Source organism: Zophobas morio, unplaced genomic scaffold, assembly GCF_036711695.1.
Source record: "Zophobas morio isolate AGI-343-1 ecotype UQ-CSIRO unplaced genomic scaffold, CSIRO_AGI_Zmor_V1 ptg000012l, whole genome shotgun sequence".
In the NCBI taxonomy this organism is placed as follows: Eukaryota; Metazoa; Arthropoda; class Insecta; order Coleoptera; family Tenebrionidae; genus Zophobas; species Zophobas morio.
Genome location: NW_026972117.1, coordinates 11,448,668 through 11,476,598, shown reverse-complemented (window position 1 = coordinate 11,476,598; position 27,931 = coordinate 11,448,668). Strand labels below are relative to the sequence as shown.

General features: G+C 28.7%; 2 protein-coding genes across 3 annotated transcripts in view; both read right to left on the bottom strand.

Annotated features, from left to right (window-relative positions):
* Positions 1 to 1,016: 1,016 nt before the first annotated feature.
* LOC135128178 (craniofacial development protein 2-like) lies at positions 1,017 to 1,983 on the bottom strand. Its single transcript, XM_064055073.1, has 2 exons — positions 1,641 to 1,983; positions 1,017 to 1,498 (listed from the first exon to the last, which is right to left on the bottom strand). Exons 1-2 carry the CDS (start codon positions 1,981 to 1,983, stop codon positions 1,017 to 1,019), a joined length of 825 nt encoding a protein of 274 aa, XP_063911143.1.
* A 2,514-nt stretch (positions 1,984 to 4,497) lies between these two features.
* The window catches only part of LOC135127772 (vesicle-associated membrane protein-associated protein B), a 63,782-nt gene continuing 40,348 nt past the window's right edge, over positions 4,498 to 27,931 (bottom strand). Inside the window, exons 2-4 of one of the 2 annotated variants that reach the window (XM_064054380.1) lie at positions 18,690 to 18,875; positions 18,353 to 18,633; positions 4,498 to 6,301 (exon numbers count right to left, since the gene is read on the bottom strand). In XM_064054380.1, the coding sequence (XP_063910450.1) occupies positions 6,086 to 6,301; positions 18,353 to 18,633; positions 18,690 to 18,875 (683 nt within the window). In that variant the 3' untranslated portion in view covers positions 4,498 to 6,085. The remainder of the gene's footprint in view (positions 6,302 to 18,352; positions 18,634 to 18,689; positions 18,876 to 27,931) is intronic. The other variant, XM_064054381.1, reaches the window with a different exon arrangement.

The window sequence follows — 27,931 nt, the reverse complement described above, 5'->3', positions numbered from 1 at the left end:
TGACTCTGTTTCTGGTGCTCTGCAGGGTCATCTTTGTCAGTTTTATTAGTTTTCTTGGGACTCTTTCCTGTTAACCGTGTCATAGGCTTTTTTAAAGTCAATGAACAGCAGATATAAGTTGATTCCCTGTTCGTAATGTACTTCCTGTAGTTGCTTCAATATAAATATTTGGTCTACAGTAGATCTATTTTTCCTAAACCCTGCTTGATATTCTCCTACTATTTTTCCATATGCTGCTTTAGTCTTCGGTTGATGCAAGTGGCCATTACCTTATACGTTACGTCTAGCAGCGCTATATCGCGATAATTTTCGCATTTCGTAATATCTCCTTTTTTAAATATCGGGCAAAGTACTGCTTCACTCCATTGTTCTGCCATTTTTCCTTCCTTCCAACATTCTAGCACTCGTCGATGTATCTCTGATGCTACTGCTTCTCCTCCGTACTTTAGCATCTCGCCCTTTATTCCGTTTCTACCAGGACTTTTGTTGTTTTTCATCTGCCTTAGTGTTTCTCTGATCTCTCCTTCGTCAATTTCTATTGTTTCATCTGGGTCATCCGAGTCGTTCTCTCCTTCGTTCGTATCTTGCTGTGTATCCTGTTCGTTTAGCAGCTCTTCAAAGTATTCTGCCCATCGTTTTATTCTTGCTTGTTCGTCTCCTATCAGGTTGTCGTCCTTGTCTTTACAATATATTACTCGTGGTTGATAGCCTCTTTTCTCTTTTTTCACGTCCTGGTAGAAGTTCCTTATTTCATTCTTGTTGAAGTTTTCTTCTATTTGTCGTATCTGTTCTTCCATCTTTGCTCGTTTCTTATTTCTGCATATCTTCTTGTACTCTTTCCTTTTTTCTTGGTAATCTTTTTGGTTCTTCTCATTTTTTGATTTTAGATATTTCTGTCTGGCTGACCTCCCCGCTTCTATTGCTTTTCAACATTCCTCGTCAAACCATTCGTTTCTACTTTTGTTGTCTTTTTTGACGAACCCTAGCACTTGTTCCGAGGTCTTCCATATGTTCTCTTATAGTTCTTCCCACCTCTCTTCTATAGGTATGTCTTGCTCTGTTGATCTTATTCTCTCATTCATCTTTTGTTCGTATTCCTGTTGTACTTCAGCTTTCTTAAGTTTGTTTACATTTATATCACGTTGCATCTTCTTTCCTTCTTTTTTCTTCGGTATTTCTTGTTTGAGGTCTGCTCTTACTAGAAAGTGGTCTGAATTCGCTTCTGCTCCCCTGTAGCTTCTTAATCTGGTTATTAGTTGGGCATCTCTCCTTTCTACCAGTATGTGGTCTATTTGGTTGACCGTTTTTCCGTCAGCCGACATCCATGTGCCTTTGTAGATCTCTTTCTGTGCAAAGAAGGTGCTTTTGACTACAATTTTATTTTCTTCTGCAAACTCTATCAGTTTTTCTCCATTTTGATTCGTTTTTTGGTGTTTGCTTTCTTTCCCGATTGTTGGCCTGTAGCAATTCTCTTTATCTATCATTGCGTTGGCGTCTCCTATAACCATTTTAATGTCATGCTTTGGTATTTTCACATGTTCTCTTTCTAGTTCTTCGTAATATTCTGTTTTTACTTCTAGATCTTTCTCTTCAGTCGGTGCATGTACCTATATTCAGTAGGCTTATTTTCCTGTACTTACTTCTCAATCTTATATAGCTCATTCTTTCTGAGATTGGTTTGAAGGTAATTACTGCTCCTTTCAGGCTCTTCTTAACCATGAATCCTGTTCCTAGTTCACTGTTGTCAATTCCGCTATTAAATAATATGTAGTTGTCTATTTCAGTGATGAATTTGCCTTTTTGTTTCGTCTCTTGTATAGCTGCTATATCTATATTATACCTTTGTAATTCTTGAACTATTTGTTTGAGTTTTCCTTCGCTATATGTTCCTCGAACATTCCATGTTCCTATTCTAATTTTCGGGTTTTTCTTTCTCTTCGTAATTCCTATCGGGTCATCCATGAGCTTTGCGTACGTCGTCATTGTTTTCCGGTGTGTGGTTTCTTCCTCTTGTTAGTTTTTTGGATTTTCTTTGGGGTGCGACGGTGCTTTCACTAATTTGTCTAATTTGGTGTCCCAATGCCAGACTTCTCCTGCCCATGTCATCTTTTTGTACCCTACTTTTGCCTCGACTCCTTTCCCTTTTTCTGCTGCTGCTATTCCTCTTATTTTCTTCTGTATCTCGCTCTCTTGTTTGGTGTAATCGTCTTCAATAAACGTTTTTGATCCTTTTAATTTGTTCTTCTGTTTCATGATTGCTCTTTTTGTGTCCCAGTTCTCTATCTTTGCTACTACTATGTCGTATTTTTCGCTGACTAATCTTGCGTCTTGTATCTTAGTTTGGATTCCTACCTTATTTTTTAGGAGTTCTTCAACCTCTGCTGTTATTTCGCTTCCTTGTAGTTTCCCTCCTTTGATTACGATGTTGTTTCTCCTTTCTGCTTTTTCCAGTTTTTCTAAGTGTTGCTCCACTCTTTCTAATCTTTCGGTCAGTCTTTGGTTTTCTTTTCTTAGTGTTGTTACTTCTACTTGGTATGCTCTTTGGTCTCTTTTCATTTCTGCGATTTCCTCCATTAACGTTTTGAACATATTCTTTACTTCGTCCATGTCTCCTGCTTGTACTCTCTTCTGCTTCCTCTGTACTCTTTGACCTTCCGGTGATGGTGAAAAGGAGGTTTCTCTTTTTCGTTTCTGGTTGTCTTGTTCTTCTATTGCTAGTTTGTGTCCTTTTTCCGGTTCAGGATTCCCGTTTAGCATTCCCTGGCCGACTTTCTTGCTTCCTGTGTATCTAGTACGTTCCTGTGTTGTTTACTTCGCGCCGCCAGACTATCTCTTCGGAGGTTAGGTTCTTTTGATTCCACACTTTCCCGAATAATTGCTGTCCTTACACTTCTTGGTGCTTCTTACTCTTATTCCACTTCACTTCTTTGTTTTCTACTACTTCTCTTTCGCTTTTGACGCTCGATATCTCTCAATTTTCGAGTTTGGATTTCGGAGCGTGTTCTGCTTATCGTAGTCAGGACCGTAACCCATAACTGGTTCTAACACTATTTAATAGTCGTGAGATTGTTCAGACTGCTAGGAGATTTCATGAGATTCACTTAGCCAGGACTCATTCTTTGTTTATCAAATTATAAATAAGGTTTCTGGATGTTTATACTTAAGTGTTACATTATAACACTTCTTAATTCCTCACACAAAATTGCTAATGGTCCATTTACGACAGTTAAATCAATCTAACGGTGCCCCACTCTAGGAATGTAATTTTGTTACCTTTGCAATTTTTTAATCTATCTCATAATTTTAACTTCCGTAATTTTCTTTGTTATATAATTTAAATTGAACGTAAATTTTCATGCTCTGCAGTTCTAGCCTCACGTAACCTTTTTACTTAACACCAGATTGTTTTTTTGCGTTATAAATCTTTGCCAGTTTTTTTTTTTCATGTAAATATTTTGTTAATTAATGTTTCCGTCATATAGATTGTCTGATGTCCAATCTTAATTTCAGATGAGAATTCTTCACTGTTTAAAATTTCACGACATGTATAGCGAATTTAAATGTTGCTTATTGCTATTTCTGAAACTTTAACACTTGTTCAATTGTAGTTTAATATCAGAGTCAAAGAGATTGAACATTTAAATGGAATTGAGGTAAATAACACAGAAACACGTGGCGGAAGCGGAGTGCGCGGTTCCTTGTTGAGCTGTCGGTCGCACCATCTGCACAAAGGATGCACGCCTTGAATAGAAGTCAGGGGCGGTCGGGATAACGTGACGCTGTGCGGCAGTGCTTGCTAGAATCACCGTCGTGGGGGGAGAACAGCCACAACCAGGAGCCCCAAACTCCGCTCGTGCTACAACGCCCCCTATGCGTATTTTTGCTGTAGTCTAGAACGAAATCGGTATAGTTCGATCGCCACACTCCCATAGCGTCTGGTGCCGCTATCGAGCGACACCACAGAATTTTATTAATGGAGGAATAAATAATTTTGTGTCCTCCATATATATTGTGTTTTATTTAGCGGTAATTTTTGCAACATAGGTTCCATTTGGTTAGACGATCACAGCCAACTTAAGCTATTAAATTAACTTCTAACTCGAGATTTATAATGGTTCACTTATGGCATTTAAATTATGAAAGGACCTTGAAAGTTATCATCAGTTAAATTGGTATCACTGACTAGAAACAGGTGGTATTATTTTATTACTGTTCTCACAGATTGAATCTGAACATTTATTCTCAAATTATTATTTGTTATAATCAAAACAAACCTATCCCCTCGTGGAATTGACAACTCGCTGGCTTGACAGTCTGTGGGCGCAGTGGATGATGCGGTCAATTATGTAACAGACCTTCCAACGCAACGTGACACCGAAATGTGAGGAGAGCTCGATCGCCTTGATCAGAGCCGCAGTCTTTGTACTCAATTTTTACATTGCTGCATTTTTGCCGTTCACGTTTCCACAACGGACGCTGGATAATTGAAAAGCAGAATGGATTGCAACATGTCACTTATAATTTCGTACAATTTACATCAGGTCAATATTTGCACGGTAAGATAACGACTTACAAAAATTTTCTAAGTAGGTAATGAAGTATAGTTTATTCACTGAAGTTACTTACACTTACCAGGCTAGCATAAAATAGTACAACGTGTTAAAATATAATACATATGAACAATCGCACCAAGCCAAGTTCTTACTACTATTAATTTCAGATGTTTGAGGGGGAAGTCGCCCCCAGTTTGGAAACCGCACGTCCAAAAAGCCCGATCCTGAAAAATTGCAGCAGTTGTATGATGGTAAAACTAAAAATTATACATAATCTCACCCAGTTTTTCTTCTGGAATTCGTCTCGGGGGTAACCGTTAATTTTACAATCACACAACTATTTGGCTTTTTGGTCACTCGGTGTGCTATAACAATATAAGGTCCATCCCCGCAGCACTGAAAATATACAACGCGTTTCGCCAACAACGTTGGCGTTGTCTAGGCAAAGCTTTGTATATTTTTGGTGTTGCAGGGATGAACGTTATACTGCATTTTGCTTAAAATTTTTGGAAGGTCGGTTCTAAAATGGCGGTGATCGCCCCCAAATAGCCCTAAATCTAGTACAGTTAACGAAATTCACAGACACAAATAAAATTTTCGTTGAGGTGAAAAAATATTTAATATCAAACTCAATGAAAAATAAAGATGTATATGACAGCACCACATTAATATGAAGTGGACCTAATCTAAAGTAGGATGATTTCAACCCAAATGCAATATTACGTGATTCTAAGGTGACTTATCATCGATGGACCTTGGCAAGTGCTCGATTCTAACTAACAATTACAAAATGACTGAACTATTACCACAAATACTAAGAAAAAAAAATAAAAAATGCAATAGTCAAACAACTTTCCGTACATTAAAACATTAAATTAAAAACAAAATTAATAAATATATTTAACACATTGTTGACTCCATTAAAAATAACGACGGCGGAAAGTTGATCAACACACGACGGTATACAGAGAAAGTTCAAAGTTATGTACAGTCTGTGCAGTTATGAAAACAACATTCGCCCTAAAATGTATTCCCAATTTTGCAGCAATTTCGTTTGGACTGTCGCTGTATACGAAACGAAAACCTTAAGGCATGAAACGTCCAAAGATGGCTAGTAAGTAAACTTGCCATATATTGTATACTTCTAACCTGCGATTGCTGACATGAACCAAATCGAGTACAGGATGTTTCAAATAAAAACAATCTCCGACATTCAAATTCGTTTAGCTACGTTTATAAGAAACACTCTGTAAAAAAGTGACCAACAGTTCGTCCAACCTCAACACACCCAAATCCGGACTTTGTTAATCTACGTTTCTCTTTTTCGTCGATGCAGTCGTTTGACAATGTTAAGATTGGCAAAAGAACCGAGTTGGCCGAAAGATGCAACCAAAATAGCACACTCGTTAAGTATGCACAAGAAATTTTATTTTACAGTAGATAATAATGAATTAACTGTAATAAATATACAATATATTGGAGTTTGGGCATGGTAATCTGAGTAACACCACGCTAAGTCTCTAGGGAGGGTCTCAGAGGACAAACTTGCCCAATACGATGCCTAAGAAGCCCAAAATTACCGCTACAGCCATATATATTACTGGGATGTTTTGTTGTTGCGCTGGAGGCGCGTATCGGTTGGGTTGGGTCACCCTAGTTCCTGCTGCCAATTTTAACTGGAGGATTTCCTCTTTAAGTCGGAGATTTTCTTGCCTCAACGAACTTTCTTCTTCCCTAAGTTGCTGCACCTGAAAAATAAATTGCTGTCAATTATTGCGAAACTGACTCGAAAGCATTTTAATTCAACCTTTTAGTTACATTTTAAAAGCCAGAATCATTAATCTACTGTAAATTGCACACAGCTTTTACGTTCTGTATTTTACTTCATATTTAAATTTTGGGCGAAGGAAACCTTTTGTTTTCTTTTCTCTATGTTTCATCACCTTTATAGTACGAAAAAATAGGTCTTCCGTTTCCGTCTGTCGTCTACCCGAATTTTTATTAAACACATAATCTTCGAAACTACTAGACCGATTGTTCCAAATTTTATATGTGTATTACAAATGTTGTGTCGTCTACAAAATTTGCAACTTTTTTTTTTAATTTAGAGACATCCAGATTTTTGGAAAAAAAGTCAAAATTGTAATTTAAATTCTACATTGACCTTATAATTGTGGTTTATGAAGGCATTCTTAGATTTTTGAATTACTTACACAGGCTGACCAAAGTAAATAAAACAATAAAAAAAAATTAATGAGGTGATTTATTATATCGATCAAAATCAAAAATGACTCACTCTATTTTTCCGAAAATTTGGAAATACGGTAGTGTACTCACTTGAAATAAGGCGTAGCATGCGTCTTTGCAATTATTTTAATATTACATATATCTTTGCATTAACTGACAAGCGTTATAAAAAAATTAAATTCGCAAAATCAAATCTTACAATTTTTAGAAAAATCTGGATTTATCTTCGACCAGTTTTTTGATACGAAAATGTTTCGTTTTTCCTTTTTCTTCGATTTTACAATTTTTTGTCACAACTTCTCGTTTTTTCAACTATGATTTTTTCAATTTGTCCATTTTTTGCCTACCAAATTTTACAATTTATGATTTCTTCAATTTTCCGATATTACAATTTTTCATTTTTCTATTTTTCAGTTTCTCAGTCTTTAATTTTTCGCTTCCTCAATTTTTCAAGTTATGGATTTTTTAACTTTCATTTTCTCGATTTTGTATCACAATTTTTCGATTTTTCATCTCTTTAATTTTTCAATGTTTCCTTCGATTTTATAATTTTTCGTTTATTAAATAGTTCAGCTTTTTAATCTTTGATTTTTGAATTCCTCGATTATTTATTATTAAATTTTCAATTTTGCAATTTTTGTATTTCGCAATTCTCCGATTTACTGATGTCCTTAATTTTCAATATTTTTATTTTCCAATATTTCGTTTTTTCGATTTTGCACTTTTTCGTTTCTTTAATTTATCCATCTTTTTTAATTCGAAAATTTAAAAAACCGAAAAATCAAAAATCGGAAAAAAATTCAAGTCAAAGAATGAAGAAACAAAACTGAAACATTTGGAAAAATTAGGAAACTTGAAATTCGAAAAAAATTAATGAATGGAAAATTGATAGAAACGTCAAAATTGTAAAATAGAAAAACTGTAACATTAACAATATGGAATAAATGAAAATCCTTAAAAATTTTAAAATCGTAAAATTGAAAAAATTGTACTTAATTATTATATATTCAAAATCAAAACTAGAAAAATTGCAAATCAAAAATTGAAGGAAAGAAAAATTGAAAAGGCAAGAAACTGAAAAATTTAAAATTGAAAAAGCGAAAAATTATAAAATCACAACATTGAAAAACTGTAAACTTGAAAAAATAAAGAAAAACAAAAATCGAAACGAAAAATTGCAAAATCTAAAAACGAAAACTCGAAAAGCTACATATCGTAGAATCGAAGAAACAAAAAAGAAAAAAAAAATGGAAAATTGAAAACAGAATAATTCAAGAACGGAAAACTGAAACACTGAAAAACTAAAAATCGAGAAACTTAAAAATCGAAAAGAAAAATTGGAAAACCCAAAATTGGAAAATTGAAAATTATAGAATCGTCAAAATTGAAAAGTCAAAATGAGTAACACTGGCGGACTGAAAAATTGAAAAATTAAAAATCGAATAAATGAGAAAGTTTTAAAAACCAATACTTTCTGAGAAACTCAAAAATTTAAAAAATTAGAATTGGTATTGAAAACTAGAATTGCAAATCAAAATTCAACAAACGAAAAATTAAAAAAATCTACAAGTTGAAAAACCGAGAAACTGAAAAATCCAAAAATGAAAAAAAAACAAAAATTATAAAATCAGAATATTATGAAACCAAAAAATTGAAAAACGTTAAAATTGAACCATTCACAAATTGGAAAATAGAAAAATTGTAGATTTAAAAAAATTGAAGTTGGAAGAACAAGGAATTATAAACAAAATGGAACATTGAAAAATCTAAAAATTGTAAAACTAAAGAAAATAAAAACCGAAACGAAAAATTGCACAAAATTTAATAATTGAAGCAAACATTGGGAAATCAAGAAACTAATATGATAAATTTAGAAATGAAAAAATCGAACAAAAAAAGAGAAGAAAAACTGAAAACGGAAAAATTCAAGAAACGAAAAACTGAAACACTTAAAAACTAAAAACCGAGAAACTTGAAAATCGGAAAGAATTTTTGAATCGAGAAATTGGAGAGAACAAAAACGAATTGAAAAATTGGAAAACCAAATATTGGAAAATTGAAACATTAATTATCGAGAAATTCAAAAATTAAAAATTAGTATTAAATATTCAAAATGAAAATTAGAATTGAAATTGAAAAATATGCATTACATTGAAAAAAAAAAAAAATTGTAAAATCAGAACATTGTAAAACCAGAAAATTGCAAAATCTACAAACTGAAACACCCAACTGTTGGAAAATAAAAAAATTGTGAAATTTAAAAATGAAAACTCCCAAGTTACATATCACAAAATTAAAGAAACGAAAATTTGTAAAAACTGAATTAGGAATAACAAAAAATTATAAAATCGGAAAATCGAAAAATCCAAAAATTGTAAAAATAAAGAAAATAAAAAACTGATATGATTAATTTAAAAATGAAAACTCGAAGAGCTACATGTCTTAAAATCCAACAAAAAAAGTGGAAAAATTGCAAACAGAAAAATTCAGGAAAAACTGAAAAATTAAAAATCGAGAAACTTGAAAATCGGAAAGAATTATTGAATCGAAAAATTGGAAAGAAGAAAAACGAATCGAATTGAAAAATTGGAAAACCCAAAATTTGTAAAATAGAAAAATTAAATATCGAGAAACTCAAAAATTAAAAATTAGAAAATTGAAAAACTAAAAATTATTAAAAATAATAATTGCCATTAAATATTAAAAATGAAAACTAGAATTGCAAATCAAAATTGAACAAATGAAAAATTAAAAAAATTACAAGTTGAAAAACCGAGAAATTGAAAAATCCAAAAATGAAAAATATTAATAAAAAAAAAAACAAAAATTATAAAATCAGAATATTGTAAAACCAAAAAATTGAAAAATTTTAAAATTGAACCATTCACAAATTGGAAAATAGAAAAATTGTGAATTTAAAAAAATTGAAATTGGAAGAACAAGGAATTATAAAAAAATGGAACATTGAAAAAACTAAAAATTGTAAAAATAAAGAAAATAAAAACCAAAACGAAAAACTGCCCAAAATTTAATAATTGAACCAAACATTGGGAAATCAAAAAACTAATATGATAAATTTAAAAATGAAAAAATCGAACAAAAAAAGAGAAGAAAAACTGAAAACAGAAAAATTCAAGAAGCGAACAATTGAAACACTTAAAAACTAAAAACCGAGAAACTTGAAAATTGGAAAGAATTTTTGAATCCAGAAATTGGAGAGAACAAAAACGAATCGAAAAATTGGAAAACCAAAATTGGAAAATTGAAAAATTAAATATCGAGAAATTCAAATATTAAAAATCGAATAAACGAAAAAGTTTTATAACCAATATTTGGAAAATGGAAAAATTCTAAAATGGGAAAACTCAAAAACTTTAAAAATTATAATTGGTATTAAATATTCAAAATGAAAACTAGAATTGCAAATCAAAATTGAACAAAGGAAAAATTAAAAAGTTGAAAAACCGAGAAATTGAAAAAAAATAAAAAATGAAAAATATGCATTACATTGGAAAAAAAAAAAAAACTGTAAAATCAGTACATTGTAAAACCAGAAATTTGCAAAATCTAAAAATTGAAGCACCCAACAGTTGGAAAATAGAAAAATTGTGAAATTTAAAAATGAAAATTCCAAGTTACATATCATAAATTAAAGAAACGAAAATTTGAAAACACTGAAGTAGGAATAACAAAAAATTTTAAAATCGGAACATCGAAAAATCCAAAAATTGTAAAAATAAAGAAAATAAAAACCGAAACGAAAAACTGCAAAATCTAAAAATGCAAACTCGAATGCTGTTTTAAAATCCAAAAAAAAAGGAAAAACTGCAAACAGAAAAATTCAGGAAAAACTGAAAAATTAAAAACCGAGAAACTTGAAAATCGGAAAGAATTATTGAATCGAGAAATTGGAAAGAAGAAAAACGAATCGAACTGAAAAATTGAATAAATGAAAAAGTTTTAAATGTTTCCATTGAAAAATGGAAACATTCTAAAATCCAATTGCAAATCACATTGAAAAAAAAAGAAAACAAAAATTATAAAATCAGAACATTATAAAACCAAATTCAAGAAATGAAAAACTGAAAAACTAAAAATCGAGAAACTTGAAAATCGGAAAGAATTAATGAATCGAGAAATTGGAAGGAGGAAGAAGAATGAATCGAATGGAAAACCCAAAATTTGTGAAATCGAAAAATTTAATATCGAGAAATTCAAAAATTAAAAATCGAATAAATGAAAAAGTTTAACAATATTTAAAAAATGGAAAAATTTTAAAATCGGAAAACTGAAAAACTCAAAAATTTTAAAAATTATAAGTGGTTTTAAATATTCAAAATGAAAACTAGAATTGCAAATCAAAATTGAATAATTAAAAATCTACACGTGGAAAAACCGAGAAACTGAAAAATCCAAAAATTGAAAAATATTACATTGGAAAAAAAAAAACAAAAATCATAAAACCAGAGCACTGTAAAAGCAAAAAATTGCAAATCGAAAAAAATAAAAAAATTTAAAATTGCAAAATCAAAAATCTGAAAAATTCAGGTTAGAAACTGGAAAGCTGAAAATCGAAAAACTAAATAATTATCAGAAAACAAAAATCGCGAACCACGCAGTCTGTAATGAGATTTTTAACGTTTTCAGTATTTGTGTAACCTTTGACTCAGTCTACCACTATTTAGACGAGTTCACGTTCGCATTTAAGAATAATAACCTACCGTCTTGTGAGTTATCGTAAATTTACATATTTTCTTGTTTATAGAGCCCCTAAAGCCTAAATTTTGCTGATTGATTTTGACATATTAATATTAATATAGCGGATCTCCTCGATGGGATCAAATAACCCTCACGTTTCATACGCCGAAGATAATAATTTCCTGGGTATTGGGAAACTTTATTCCACAGACGTGTCGACCGCCGATTAGTTCCCGTCCCGGGGGTTCCCGTGATCGGTAGCTGCTTCCAGACAACATTTTCCGTCATTAGGGCCATTCCTATGCCGAAGTGGACAAGGAAGGACGCCGACCTAAATTCCATACAAATCAATTGTAAAGCGAGGCCTGTGGTGACTACGTAAAAAAATCAATATTTCTTCTTTTTCTTTTTGTTTTCATTAATAATAATGTTTTAATTTAGTGTCAATTTTACACATCAAAAATAGCGCACTTTCTGTAAATCTAGACAACCAGATATACTTTCTCTTCGGGACGCTTTTATTTATGACCTCGCTATAGAGGGACGGTTTCCGTATTGCGAGTTTATGTGCGTTTTAAAGCCTCTGCCGAGAAAGATGAGGAAAGTATGCAAATTAGATGGCCGTTGTTATCGACATAAAGTGCCTACTTGAAGGTACAGGACTCGTAAAATTATGGTTATTGTCAGCGGAAATGTACGAATCCAATTTTACTGTGACAGAGTTTGGATTTTTTGACGAATCTGTCGCGTTACTTGTTCCACGCATTGGTTGCGGATGGCGCTGTCTCACAACACCCTGCTTTTGGCTGTTCCCGTCGGCATTAAATTCCGCATCCGTACGACTAATCGCAACACTGCACGTCGGCGTTAAAGTCAAACTGGCGCAAAATTCGAATGTGGTGTTTTTTATATTGCGTAAATTGGAGTTTTTTTGATAGGGGTCGATTTTTGAATTTTTCAATTTCACAATTTTGATTTTTAATTTTTTTTTAGGTTTCCGGATTTTCCTTGTTTTAATTTTTCAGTTTTACGATTTTCCGATTCATTGATTTTTGAATTTATTAATTTTTTGATTTGTCTTCCATTTCCAGATTATTCATTTTCCAATTTCCAATTTTTAGTTAATTTTCAATTCCATCGATTTGTATTTTTTTCGGTTTCCGTGTTTTTGCTTCTTTATTTTTTCCTAATTTCCACTTTCTCGATTTTTAATTTTTCTTTTTTTAGTTCTTAAATTTTACTATTTTTCTATTTTGCAATTGCGTATACTATTTTTCTATTTTGCAATTGCGTATACTATTTTTCTATTTTGCAATTGCGTATTCTATTTCCCGATTTATTGACCTGTCCATCATCCAATTTTATACTTTCGCAATTTTCGACTTTACAATTTCTTGTTTGTTTTAGTTTTTGTTTTTAATTTTAGAATTTTTGGATGTTTATTTCATTCTCGATTTTTATTTTTTTTTGGTTTCTGATTTTGTTTTTCAATTGCCAGTTAATTAATTAATTTTGAATTTCACGATTTTCCTTTTTCTTTTGTCAGTTTTTTATTTTGTCATGTTTTCTGGTTTTATATTTTTCAATTTCTAGTTAATTTTCAGTTTCTTTATTTTCGATTTTTCTTTTTTTTTTAATTTTTCAGAATTACAATTCCTCGATTTTTAGTTAAATTTCAATTTCTCGATTTTCAGTTTTTTTCGATTTTTGGATTTTTCGACATTTATTTATTTTTTAGTTAATTTTCAATCAACCCATTCCTCGATTTAATCCATTTTTCGAATTTTTGAATTTATTGATTTGTAAACTTTTTAATTCTTCTGTTTTTAGATTTTTAATTTATAAGTTTTCAGTTTTAGAATTTTCAATTTTTCGAGATTACCATTATCCGATTTTTTTTTATTTTTTTGTTTTACATTTTATATTTAATCTTTCAGGTTTACGTTTTGCAATTTTTCGGTTTTACAATTGTCCGATTTAATTTTTTTGGATTTCTGGATTTTCATTTTTCAATTTTCAGTAAATTTTTAAGTTCTCGATTTTTAATTTTATTTTCCAATTGTTACTTAATTTTCAATTTCCCATTTCTATTTTATAATTTTCTCTTTTTTCGATTAATCCATTTTTGAATGATTAAAAAATTTTTTTTCCGTTTCTCATTTTATGATTTCAATTTCCCGGTTTTTTAGTTTTTCTTTTTTCAATTTATTGATTTGTCAATTTTTTGATTCTACAAATGCCCGAACTTCCAATCTTAGTTTCGCAATTTTTCGATGATACAATTATCCGATTCTTCAACAATTTTTTGGTTTTTGGATTTTTCATTTTTCAATTTTTAGTTAATTTCAAGTTCTCGATTTTTCAATTTTTTCGGTTTCTGATTCTGTTTTTCAATTTTCTTTCCTCCATTTTTTCGATCTTTCAATTTTTAGAATTTATAATTATCCGACTTTTCATTTTTGTCGGATTCTGGATATTTCTTTTTTTTATGTTTCAGTTTCACAGTTCTTCAGATATTACTATTTTTTTTGTCGATTTCTGGATTTTCCATTCTTCTTTTATTTTTTGCAAATTTACAATTTTTGACGTTTATTTGTTTGGTTTCTATTTTTTTTTTCAGTTGTTCGTTAATTTATTTTCCATTTTTCGATTTTTCTTTTGTCAATTTTTCATTTTTGCATGTTTTCCGGTTTTTTATTGTTCAATTTCTAGTTAATCAGTTTCTTTATTTTCAATTTTTCTTTCTTTTTTTTTTTAATTTTTCAAGAATAGAATTCTTCGATTTTACAATTATCTGATTTAAATTTTTTTTGTTCCCGAATATTTTATTTTTCGAGTTTTAGTTAAATTTCAATTTCTCGATTTTCAGTTTTTTAATTTATCGATTTGTCAACTCAATTCTTCATTTTTCAGATTTTCGATCTTTGAGTTTTATATTTTTGCAATTCTCCGATTTTACAATAATCCAATTTGAATTTTTTTTTAATTTCTGGATTTTTCGACTTTTACTTACTTTTTAGTTAATTTTCAATTTCTAAATCTTCAGTGTTTCTTTTTTTTTAATTTATACAATTTTTCGAATTTTCACTTAATCGATTTTTGACTCTTCAGTTTTTCGATTTTTCAGTTTTAGAATTTTTAACTTTTCGATAGTACCATTATCCGATTTTTTTTTTTTCAGTTTCACGATATTTAATCTTTCAAGTTTAGGTTTTCTAATTATTCGATTTTACAATTGTCCGATTTAACTTTTTTTTTGGTGTAAAATTTTCTATTTTACAATTTTCCCTTTTTCCGATGAATCCAATTTTGAATTTGATTTATGGTTAATTTTCAGTCTCGCAATTTCTAATTTTTCAATATATAGATTTGCCAATTTCTTGTTTCTTCAGTTTTTCGCTCTTTCAACTTTACAGTTTTGCAATTTTTCGACTTTACAATTATCCGATTCTTCAATTTTTTCGGTTTCAGGATTTTAATTTTTTTTAAATTTTCAGTTTTTCATTTTTTCGATTTTACAATTGTCCCGTTTTTTTACGGTTTCCGGATTTTCCGTTTTTCATTTTTCAAAATTTAGTTAATTTTCAAGTTCTCGGTTTTTGTTTTTTTTAGTTTTTGAATTGTTTTTTTCATTTTTCAATTGTTAGTAGTCAATTTTCAATTTCTCAATTTTGCATTTTTCTTTTGTTAATGTTTCAATATTACAATTTTTCCGTTTTCTTATTAATCCATTTTGAAACTTATGATTTGTCAATTTTCTTTGGTTTCTTGCTTTTCCATTTTTTAACTTTTTGATTTTTAGTTAGCTTTTCTTCAATTTTTTTTTCGGTTTGTGGACTTTTCGTTTACTTTTTCAGTTTTACAGTTCTTCTGATTTTACATTTATCCGATTTTTCATTTTTTTTTCTTAATTTCTGGATTTTGGTTTTTAATTTTTAGTTAAATTTCAATTTCTCGATTGTCCAGTTTCCTTCTTTCAATTTTATAATTTTTCTATTTTTTTGGGTTTCTAATTTTTCCATTTTTCTATTTTTCCTTTAGTTTTTCGATTTTTCAATTTTACCGTTTTGCAATTTTTCGATTTTGTAATTATCCGATTCTTCAATTTTTTTTCGATTTCTGGATTTTTCTTTTTTACTCTTTCAGTTCTATAGTTCTTCTAATTTTAGAATTATCCGATTTTTCATTTTTGTTTTCGATTTCTGGATTGTCCATTTTCCTTTTTTTAATTTTATAATTTTTCGAATTTTTGGAGGTTTCATTTTTTTTTTCGTTTTTCAATTATTAGTTAATTTTCAATTTCTCGATTTTGCTTTTTTCTTTTGTTAATTTTGTAATTCCACATTTTTTGTTCGGTTTGTGGTTTTTTAATTTTTAAATTTTAAGTCAATTTACCGTTTTTAGATTATTAATTTTTCATTATTACAGTTCTTGGATTTTTCATGTTTTTTGTGGTTTCTGACTATTTCATTATTCAATTTTTCGATTTTCAATAAAATTTCATGATTTTCAATTTTTCCATTAACGGATTTGTGAACTTTTTGATTCTTCAGTTTTTCGATTTTACAATTATCCGATTCTTCAATTTTTTTTTCGATTCTGGATTTTTCTTTTTTTACTCTTTCAGTTCTACAGTTCTTCTTTTTTTTGAAATTTTCCGATTTTTCATTTTTGTTTTCGATTTCTGGATTGTCCATTTCCCTTTTTTTAATTTTATAATTTTTCGACTTTTTGGGGGTTTCTATTTTTTTTTATTTTTCAATTATTAGTTGATTTTCAATTTCTCGATTTTGCTTTTTTCTTTTGTTAATTTTGTAATTCCACATTTTTTGTTCGGTTTGTGGTTTTTTATTTTTCAATTTTTAGTTAATTTACCGTTTCTAGATTTCCAATTTTTCATTATTACAATTCTTTGATTTTTCATCTTTTTTTTTGTTTCTGACTATTTCATTTTTCAGTCTTTCGATTTTCAATAAAATTTTATGATTTTCAATTTTTCAATTAACGGATTTGTGAACTTTTTGATTTTTCAGTTGTTGGATTTTACAATTATCCGATTCTTCAATTTTTTTTCGATTTCTGGATTTTTCTTTTTTTACTTTTTCAGTTCTACAGTTCATCTAGTTTTAGAATTATCCGATTTTTCATTTTTTTTTTTTGGATTTCTGGATTGTCCATTTTCCTTTTCTTAATTTTATAATTTTTCGATTTTTTGGGGGTTTCTATTTTTTTTTTCATTTTCCAATTATTAGTTAATTTTCAATTTCTCGATTTTGCTTTTTTCTTTAGTTAATTTTGTAATTCCACATTTTTTGTTCGGTTTGTGGTTTTTTATTTTTCAATTTTTAGTTAATTTTCCCTTTCTAGATTTCCAATTTTTCATTATTACAATTCTTTGATTGTTCATCTTTTTTTTGTTTCTGACTATTTCACTTTTCGGTCTTTCGATTTTCAATTTTTCAATTAACGGATTTGTGAACTTTTTGATTCTTCAGTTTTTGGATTTTACAATTATCCGATTCTTCAATTTTTTTTCGATTTCTGGATTTTTCTTTTTTTACTTTTTCAGTTCTACAGTACTTCTAGTTTTAGAATTATCCGATTTTTCATTTTTTTTTTGGATTTCTGGATTGTCCATTTTCCTTTTTTTAATTTTATAAGTTTTCGATTTTTTGGGGGTTTCTATTTTTTTTTTCATTTTTCAATTATTAGTTAATTTTCAATTTCTCGATTTTGCTTTTTTCTTTTGTTAATTTTGTAATTCCACATTTTTTGTTCGGTTTGTGGTTTTTTATTTTTCAATTTTAAGTTAATTTTCCGTTTCTTTCAATTATTTTTCATTATTACAGTTCTTGGATTTTTCATGTTTTTTTGTTGTTTCTACTATTTCATTTTTCAATTTTTCGATTTTCAATAAAATTTCAAGTATTCAATTTTTCAATTAACGGATTTGTGAACTTTTTGATTCTTCAGTTTTTCGATTTTACAATTATCCGATTCTTCAATTTTTTCGGTTTCTGGGTTTTTTTTTTGTTAATTTTTCAGTTCTACACTTTTTCGATTTTATAATTGTCCGGTTTGTATTTTTTCTGGATTTTCCGTTTTTTAATTTTCCGATGTTTAGTTAATTTTCAAGTTCTTGATTCTTCATTTTTTTTTCAGTTTTTGATTTTTTTTTTTTTAATTTTTAATTGCTAGTAGTCAATTTTCAATTTCCCAATTTTTCCGTTTTCCTATCAATCCATTTTTGAACTTATGATTTGTCCCTTTTTTTTGGTTTTGTGTTTTTCCATTTTTAACTTTCCTTTTTTTTAAATTTAATTAATTTCTGATTTTGCAATTCATTAGTATTGGAATTTATGGATTTGATTCAGTTCTACAATTTTCCTATTTCCGATTTTTCAATTTTTAAATTTCACTACTTTTCTATTTTTCTAAATATGCATTCTATTTTTTGATTAATGGATTTTTGAACCCAATTTTTTAAATTTTGCAATTTTTAATTTTTCAATTTTTGGATTTTGCGTTTTTCAAAATTTAGTTTTGCAATTTTTCCAGTTTTCAACTGTTGTCTAAATATTTCAACAGAAAATAAATTTATAAAAAATAGAAATTTCTAAAAGTGGTGGTGGTTGTTTTCTTCGAAAAATAAAAAATGAAAAATCGACAAACGAGAAATTAAAAAATTCAAAATTGAAAAATGGAATAATCGAAAAGAACGAAGGAATATTTAAAAATTCAAAAATTGGTCCCTACTAGAAAAAAAGCTCAGATCGGACAATATAAAAAAAAAACACAAAAGCTATTATTTTGTCATTGGTCGACAAAGGGAACCGAAAGCCCCAAAACCTCACCTCCTCGGCCGCCTTCTGTAATTCCGGATCTATAGCGTTATTAGGTACCGACTGAACGACAGGTGCTTTAGGACTAGCTTTAGCGGGTTCTTCTTGACTTTCGTTCTGTTCGACTGGCATCTCGAACACGCACTTCAGCTTCGAGTCCATCAGCTGTTCGGGTCCGATTTCCTTCCATAGCTGTTCGAGATTTACGTCTCCGTCCGGTGCGAATAACGTCTGTACCATAAATTTGTGTTTGTTCTTTTCTGCCGGGTCGAACAAAAACGGCTGCAGACTTACTAGAACATGGACGAACATCGATTAATTATTCATAAGTCGTCCGCCCCATACTTACTTGCTATCTCTATCGAAGTGTTGGGTTCTAGGAGGCCCGAGTTCGGGCGTACGCAGTACTTTTTTGGCGCTGTCGTTTTGATTTTGAATAGGACTTTTTTGTCTGACGGGTTCGTGAGCTTCATGTACGAGGTCACCGGAGCGTTGAAGGGCCCTGGAACAGATCCAGATGCTGTTAGGTGGATATCTGGGAAAATAATATATTAACGATGCTTCGACGAGTCGGTTTTTATGTTTTGTTTGGACGTTTTATGACAAAAATATACGAAGGTTTTGCGGTCGTTTCGGGTTCGAATTTGACGTCATGGCGAAAATTAACGGTTTGGTTAATGGGTTTTTTATTTTTACGCATTCGGGTTTGCAGATTTTGTACGCACGGTTTACATGGAGGTGTCTGAAAAATGAGGAAGACCTGTGGAGCGCAGTGGAGAGATGAATTTTTCAGGTGGTGGCTGCACACAGGTTTCAGCGAGATTAAGCTGACCTATATAGAGTGTCATTCGTTAATTTTTCACCGGCGCCACAGTAAGATTTAATCGGAATATCAATAACTTGTTTCCGGCTTTTTTAGAGAGACACTTTTCAACACTTCACAACTGTTACATTTGTGCGTGGGTGTGGGTAAAAATATATTTTTCGAAATGTGCACTGAAGTGAATTTTATTGAAGAACTTACCAGTGGCGTAAATAACACCCCTGAAGCTTTTTTGACTTGAACTTTGCAATTTTTCATTTTTTTATTGCTTCTTCAGCTTTTCGATTTGCAATTTTTCGATTTGAGTTTCTCAGGTTTTCAATTTTTCGTTTTTAATTTTTTCAATTTTTCGACTTCTCAATGTTTCGGTTTTATAATTTTTAAATTTATACCTTTTTTATTACATTTTGATTTGTTAATTATTCATTTCATCAAATTTTCGTTTTGCAATTTTTGGATTTCTCAATTTTTCATATTTTTTTTTGTTTCTTGAATTTTACGATATCCATTCGAGTTTCTATTTTTCAATTTTTCGGTTTTTCAATCTTTTGATTTTATATTTTTTCTTTTTTTCACAGTAAAATTTTTCTAATTTGATTTGCAATTTTTCTAGTTTTCATTTTAAATATGTATCTAATAATAATAATTATAATTAAAAAAAAAATCACTTTTTCAATTTTATTATTTTATTAGAATTTTTTTTATTGGATTTGAAAACTTTTTCGTTTATTCTATTTTTCAAATATTCAATTTTTTCCATTGCAATTTTTCGTTTCGGTTTTATATTTTCGATTTGGAATTTTCCAATTTTTCATTTTTTTGTTCTTTCAATTTTAATAGTTTTCATTTTAGTTATGTATGTAGTAATAATTACAATTTTTTAGTTTTTCAATTTTATGATTTTAGCATTTTACCATTTTTCAATTATTGGATTTTAAAACTTTTTCATTTATTCAATTTTTAGATTTTGCAATTTTTCGTTTCGGTTATTTATTTTTATTATTTTTCAATGCTTCGATTTTATAATTTTTTGTATTCTCAATTTTTAGTTTTTTCTATTTTTCGATTTCAGATTCTTTAATTTTCAATTTTTCAATTTTTCCAGTTTTCATTTTAAATTATGTATCTAATAATAATTATAATTTAAAAATTTTTTCACTTTTTCAATTTTATGATTTTATTAGAATTTTATCATTAATTATTGGATTTAAAACTTTTTCATTTATTCTATTTTTCAAATATTCATTGATTTTTCGATTTCTTCAAATTTTCGATTTTCCAATGTTCCGTTTTCATAATTTTTCATTTCTTCAAATTTTCGACGAAATTTTCTGGTTTTTCAATTTCATTTTTTTTAATTTTTCGTTTCTTCAATTTTCGATTTGTAATTGATCTAGTTTTCATTTTAAATACGTATGTAATAATAATTTTAATTAAAAAAAAAAAAAAAAATCGATTTTCAATTTTGAATTGTTTTATTTTTTATTTTTACAATTTTTCGATTTAAAAATGCTGGGGTGTTTAATTTTGAATTTTTCCTTTCGGTTTTTTATTTTCTGTATTTTTACAACTGTTTCTTTCTTCAATTTTTCGATTCGCAATTTTTCAATTTCTCATTTTTTGTTTCTTGAAATTTGCGATATCCATTTTTATTTTAAAATACATATTTCAGTTTTTCGATTTTCCAACTTTCAGATGTTTCGATTTTCTTAATTTTTTTTTCAATTTTTCGTTTTTTCAATGTTCTGATTTTATAGTTTTTCTTTTCTTCAGCGTAAAATTTGTCATTCTTTAATTTGGAATTTTTGGTTGTCAATGTTCCGATTTTCTAACTTTCTGATTTAATTTTTTATTTTTCAGATTCTCGATTTTTCAATTTTTCGTTTCTCCATTTTTCGATTTGAACATTTTCTAGTTTTCATTTTAAATGTGTATCTACTATCTAATAATAGTTACAATTTTTGGATTCGAAAACTTTTCATTTATTCGATTTTTCAATTATTCAATCTTTAGATTTTGCAAATTTTTAGTTTCAGTTTTTTATTTTCTTTATTTTTCAATGGTTCTATTTTATAATTTTTTCTATTGTCAATTTTCCGTTTCTTCGATTTTTCGATTTGCGTTTGTCTAATTTTTCATTTCGTCAATTTTTAAATTGCAAATTTTTCTAGTATTTATTTTAAATACGTATGTAATAATTATAATTTTTTAAAAAATTAAGTTTTTCAATTTTACGATTTTTTTCATTTTACCATTTTTCAATTATTGATTTTTGAAACTTTTTCGTTTATTCGATTTTTCAATTTTTCGTTTCGGTTTTTATTTTCTTTATTCTTTCAATTATTCGACGTTTCGATTTTACAGTTTTTTGTATTTTCAGTTTTAATGTTCGTCAAATTTTCGACTTTTCAATGTTTCGAGTTTAAATATGTACATAATAATAATTGTAATTTAAAAAGAATTCAGTTTTTCAATTTTATGATTTTGGCATTTTTACCATTTTTAAATTTTTCGTTTCGTTGTTTTTCTTTATTTTTTCAATTATTCGATGTTTCGATTTTATAGTTTTTTGTATTGTCAATTTTAATTATCGGCAAATTTTCGTTATTTTTGTTTCACGATTTTTTAATTTTTCATTTCTTCAAATTTTCAATGTCCCGAGTTCATAAATTTCTAGTTTTTCAGTTTAATTTTTTTTTATTTTTCCTTTCTTCAATTTTCGATTTGTATTTTTTCTAGTTTTCATTTTAAATACGTATGTAATAATTATAATTTTTAAAAATTGTTGGTTTTTCAATTTTGAATTTTTCGTTTCGGTTGTTTTATTTTTACAGATTTTCGATTTTTCAATGTTCCGATTTTATCATTTTTTCCTTTTTCAATTTTAATTTTTTTAATTTTTCGTTTCTTCAATTTTCAGATTTGCAATTTTTCTATTTCCCATTTTTTTTTTATTTCTTGAATTTTGTGATATCGATCTCTTCAAGTTTTTATTTCAAAATTTTTCAGTTTTTGATTTTCCAACTTTCAGATGTTTCGACTTTTAGATTTTGCAAATTTTCGATTCGCAATTTTTGGTTCTGGTTTCTTATTTTCTTTATTTTTTTCAATTTTTCGTTTTTTTAATGTTCTGATTTTATTTTTCTTTTTTTTAGCGTAAAATTTGTCTTTTTTTAATTTGCAATTTTTCGTTTTTCAATGTTTCGATTTTCTAACTTTCTGATTTAATTTTGCATTTTTCGAATTGATTCTCAATTTTAGGATTTTAAAATTTTACCATTTTTCAATAATTGGATTTGAAAACTTTTCACTTATCGATTTTTCAATTATTCATTGTTTAGATTTTGCAAATTTTTTGATTTGCAATTTTTCGTTTCAGCTTTTTATTTTCCTTATTTTTCAATGGTTCTATTTTATAATTTTTTGTATTCTCAATTTTCCGTTTCTTCAACTTTTCGATTTGCGATTGTCCAATTTTTCATTTCTTCAATTTTTCTAGTTTTCATTTTAGATATATGTACGTAATAATTTTTAAAAAATTCAGTTTTTCAATTTTATGATTTTTTCATTTTACCATTTTTCAATTATTGATTTTTGAAACTTTTTTGTTTATTCGATTTCTCAATTTTTCGTTTCGTTTTTTATTCTCTTTATTGTTTCAATTATTCGACGTTTCGATTTTATAGTTTTTTGTATTTTCAGTTTTAATTCTCGTCAAATTTTCGACTTTTCAATGTTCCGAGTTCATAATTTTCTGGTTTTTCAATTTCCATTTTTTTAATTTTTCGTTTCGTCAATTTTCGATTTGTAATGTTTCTAGTTTTCATTTTAAATACGTATGCAATAATTTTAATTTAAAACGTTTTTGGTTTTTCAATGTTGCGATTCTTCAATTTTTCGATTTGCAGTTTTTCGAGTTTTCAATTTTTCGTTTCGGTTGTTTTATTTTTACAATTTTTCGTTTCAGTTTTTTATTTTCCTTATTTTTCAATGTTTCGATTTTATAATTTTTTTATTCTCAATTTTTCGTTTCTTCGATTTTTTAGTTTTTCATTTTAAATATGTACATAATAATAATTATAATTAAAAAAAAATAATAGTTTTTCAATTTTATGATTTTGGCATTTTACCATTTTTCAATTTTTAGATTTTGTATTTTTCGATTTAAATTTCTCGACTTTTTGATTTTAAAATTTTTCGATTCGCAATTTTTCCTTTCGGTTTCTATTTTTTTTATTGTTTCAATTATTCGATGTTTCGATTTTATAACTTCTTGTATTCTCAATTTTTTCTTACTTCTATTTTTCGATTTGCGATTCTTAAATTTTTTATTTCTTTAAATTTTCGTCTTTTCAATGTTTCGAGTTCATAATTTTCTGGCTTTTCAATTTCAGTTTTTTTAATTTTTCGTTTCTTCAATTTTCGATTTGTAATGTTTCTAGTTTTCATTTTAAATACGCAAGCAATAATTTTAATTTAAAAAATTTTTGGTTTTTCAATTTTACGATTTTTCAATTTTTCGATTTGCAGTTTTTCGAGTTTTCAACTTTTCGTTTCGGTTGTTTTATTTTTTTATTTTTACAATTTTTCGATTTACAATTTTTCGTTTCAGTTTTTTATTTTCCTTATTTTTCAATGTTTCGATTTTATTTTTTTTTATTCTCAATTTTTCGTTTCTTCGATTTTTTAGTTTTTATTTTAAATATGTACATAATAATAATTATAATTAAAAAAAAAATCAGTTTCTCAATTTTATGATTTTGGCATTTTACCATTTTTCAATTTTTAGATTTTGCATTTTTCGATTTAAATTTCTCGACTTTTTAATTTTAAAATTTTTCGATTTGCAATTTTTCCTTTCGGTTTCTATTTTTTTTATTGTTTCAATTATTCGATCTTTCGATTTTAGAACTTCTTGTATTCTCAATTTTTTATTTCTTTAAATTTTCGGCTTTTCAATGTCCCGAGTTCATAATTTTCTGGCTTTTCAATTTCAGTTTTTTAATTTTTCGTTTCTTCAATTTTCGATTTGTAATTTTTTTAGTTTTCATTTTAAATACGTAAGTAGTAATAATTATAATTTTAAAAATTTTTTGAATTTCTCAATTTTAGGATTTTGCAAATTTACCACTTTTCAATTATTAGATTTTTAAACTTTTTCATTTATTCGATTTTTCTATTTTTCATTTCTTTTCTTTTTCGATTTGCAATTTTTCAATTTTTTGTTTTAAAATTTTTCAGTTTCTCGATTTTCCAACTCTTGGATATTTCAGTTTTTAGGTTTTACAATTTTCCAATTTATAGACTTTTCACTTTTTTAATTCTTCAATTTTCCGATTAGAAATTCTTCGTTTCGATTTTTTATTTTCTTTTTTCTCTATTTTTAAAATTTTTGGGTATTTCAATGTTCTAATTTTCAAATTTTTGTTATTCTCAAGGTGAAGTTTTTCAATTTTTGGTTTTTCCAATTTTTCGATTTAACTTTTGAAAAAAAAAAAAACGAAAAAATTGCAAAATTGTAGACCTGAAAAATCATGTATGAAAAAAGTACAAAATGAAAACCTTGAAAAAACTTTAAATGCATAAGAAACGAAAAATTGAAAAATAGGAAGATTAAAAATTAAGAAACTTAAAAATTGGCCGACGATAATTAAATCAGAATTTTTCCAAAAATTATAAGATTTGATTTTGAGAATTTTATTTTTTTATGATAACCCTTCGAAGTTAAAGTAAGTGTCTTTCTAGAGTTAACCAATACAATAAATTGCCTCATTCATTAATTTTTTTGAGTCACCCTGTGTAAGTAATTCTAAAAACTATGAGTGCATTGAAAACCACAATTATATAGTCATAATATTTCGCATATTTGAGAGAGCACTTATTCGGCAAAATTTTGAGATGGCGTCAATTTGGATCAACGATTTACCATGCTTACAATAAATTAGGATAAATTGCAAAATGTTACACAATTTTGATTTTTTCCTCCAAAAATTTGTACGTGTAGGTTGGAAACACAACACGGATTCATACACCACAAATACAGGAGTGGCTTATTTTATACAAATTAAATTTTAGCTTACGCTCAGGAAGTAGTAAAACTTGTGGCAGTATACAGGAATTGATTCATACATTTATTTTTCGCAAACATTTATTGTTGAAAGACGACGTCATCATCTTTCTGGAAGGATGAGCAAACAAAATATACCAACTTTTCTAAGAATTCTTACAATTTTACCAAGACTGGAAAAGCTTTGAAAAACTGGCATAAAAGGAGTCAATATCTAAACGAAGAGCTTTATTTAACATTAGTTAGAGGGGGCTTAATGACTTAGTTTCCATAAAGCACGCCGACGTTATTTTTACACGCTTCTGACGAAAGCGATTGCATTAGCCGGTGAATGATGCGCTGCCTTCTGCAATATCCACCACAAAATATTACGGAAACTGTCTTGCTCATCAGTTTTTCCTAGACTGCGTACGTCAATTCGTGATAAACTATTAAAATAAGATGGAGCTTATAATACGACGCACGACGTGATCATAGCGTTAAATTACGACGTCCAGGAACGCCCGTTTGATAATCTAAATTTATTTTTTTAGAACAACCCATCGTAAAGTTAAAATTAAAAGGCGCGCTAATAAACCACAGGGAAAGCAGCATACCATGAAGCATGGGCGGGATCGAAGCGGCAAACTTTAGTCAGTGTTTTAACGCTCCGTACGGTAAATTTTTGACTAGATATTGCCTTTAAGCAGTCTTAGTTTTAAGTTCACTCCTGATTTGGCCTCTCCAACAAAAACCCAGATTAGGAGGATTTGCGGCACGAGGTCTCAATCGACTTGTTTTATTCTGCTTTAACGGTGCGATTAAAACATTACAGTCGGCAATAAAATCGCATTTTATTGCACCCTCCTGTCTCTTACTTTGTTCCATTACAACCTACATAGAATACGACTTGTAATTCACCGTAAAATCTGACGACGACGTTAATCCCAATATCAAACTACAGCGTAACTTTATTCCAGCAGAATTTAATTAGCACCCCCGAATTAAGTTACTTATACATATTTGCCCAAATTTTTAAACTAGTCAAATTAAATTTAATAAATTTCTATATGTAATTTAATAAGTATGATAGCTCCTAGAACATGAAAAAGTAGGACCCCGTTTTCGTCTGACTATTCCTTATTTGTCTTCAAATGTCTACATTTACAAATAAAATAGGAATGGGGATTCATTAGCACAGACTGAGTATCTACCTGAGCGAAAGAAATCCTCTTTGTTACACAAACCCAACTAAAAATAACGTCAGATTTAAAAAAACGCAAGACTCGTTAAAAAAATTCGCACGACTCATTCAAACTTAAACCAAAAATAATTGAATGCACATTTAATTAAACCGTGGGCGCAAGTTTTAATTGCAAAAAATATGTCGAAAGTCACACAGAAAAAAGAACTCGCCCTCGTTTACATCGTTTGCTTACAAATTCCCTCAAAGTTTTCACAGAACTCATAACATCGTAAAATCCGTCTGAACTTCCATCAAGAAAAGCTCTCCCATTCACTAGACAACAGAAACATACAACAGAAAACACGTCGATTTCACGTCTTTTTCCAGTCAGAAAAACTCCTGTCGTAATTAACCATTATCCGGGTTGGAAAACGTCGAGGAAATACTTTTTAATTTTCCAATACGGACATAATTCAATATTATTGTGCGTGCGTCGTATGGCTTGACAGCCGAGGTAATTTATTAACTAAAATCAACCGACTTTATTTATACCCGGCCCCAAGATCGCGCTTTTAATAAAAACGGATCATTTTTATGCAAGAAAAATCGAACATCCTTCAAACACAATGGAAGTGTAATTAACTCCCGATGATTCGGTTATTCGGCAAAAAATAGCCCGAAACCTACGACTAGACAATCAAATTATTTTCCATTGTAATGGTAATCGTGAATCGTTCTACTGTTTCGTCGGATCGAATCGTCTGTGAGGTATTTAAAAATAAATATTTCGTGCGCTATGAAGCAAACTTTTTTTTAAAGATTTCTACAATGTTTATAGAGTTGCAGTAAGCAATAAAAATAGCCGAAAATCGTAACTTCGATATAACTTAAATTTAACTGCTTTCATTTTCGTACAGCGATAGATGTAGTGAGCGGAACAGTAAACGCAAAATACGAAGAAATTATTTATGCAACAAGTGGAAAAAACTGAGTCATTATGTACGAGGCGTAAAATTACCCAGTGGGCCGTAAGATCGACGCTTTTTGCGCTGAGGCTGCAACATTTGTACATAAACTATTAAAGAGACAATTATTTTCCAACTAGTGACAAAAAAAATAGTTAGGTAGTTTCAAATATCTGTCTAATAAAAATCTGGACAGGCGACAGACAGACAGACAGACGGAAGTAAAAATTAAAATAATATATAACGATCAAAGCTCGCCGTTTTGAATTAGAATGACAAAAATATGTGTAACAAGTGCAAACATTCTCAAGGATCAATCTTCATTTCATATTAAAATTAGATCCTATCACATTATTTAAATAAAATCGTGGAACCGTTTAAAAATAGCACCGTGTTAGTGAACTCCTCCCAATCCTACATAATATTTTCTGGCAAGAACAATGTAACATAGCGTCCAATTTTTCGATAATTCTAGAACAAAATCGCTCTTACAGTTTGGTCAAAATGCACTTTTCCTGCAATACACACATGTTTCCACAGCTGCTGTTTTAATAACCCGCTCCACGTCGCG

Excerpts from the sequence above, each read along its gene's own strand:
- LOC135128178 (XM_064055073.1), bottom strand. The coding sequence starts at position 1,983 with ATGACGACGTACGCAAAGCTCATGGATGACCCGATAGGAATTACGAAG. Across the intron at positions 1,499-1,640 it reads GAGCTATATAAGATTGAGAA|GAGACGCCAACGCAATGATA; the intron begins GTAAGTACAGGA and ends AAATGGTTATAG.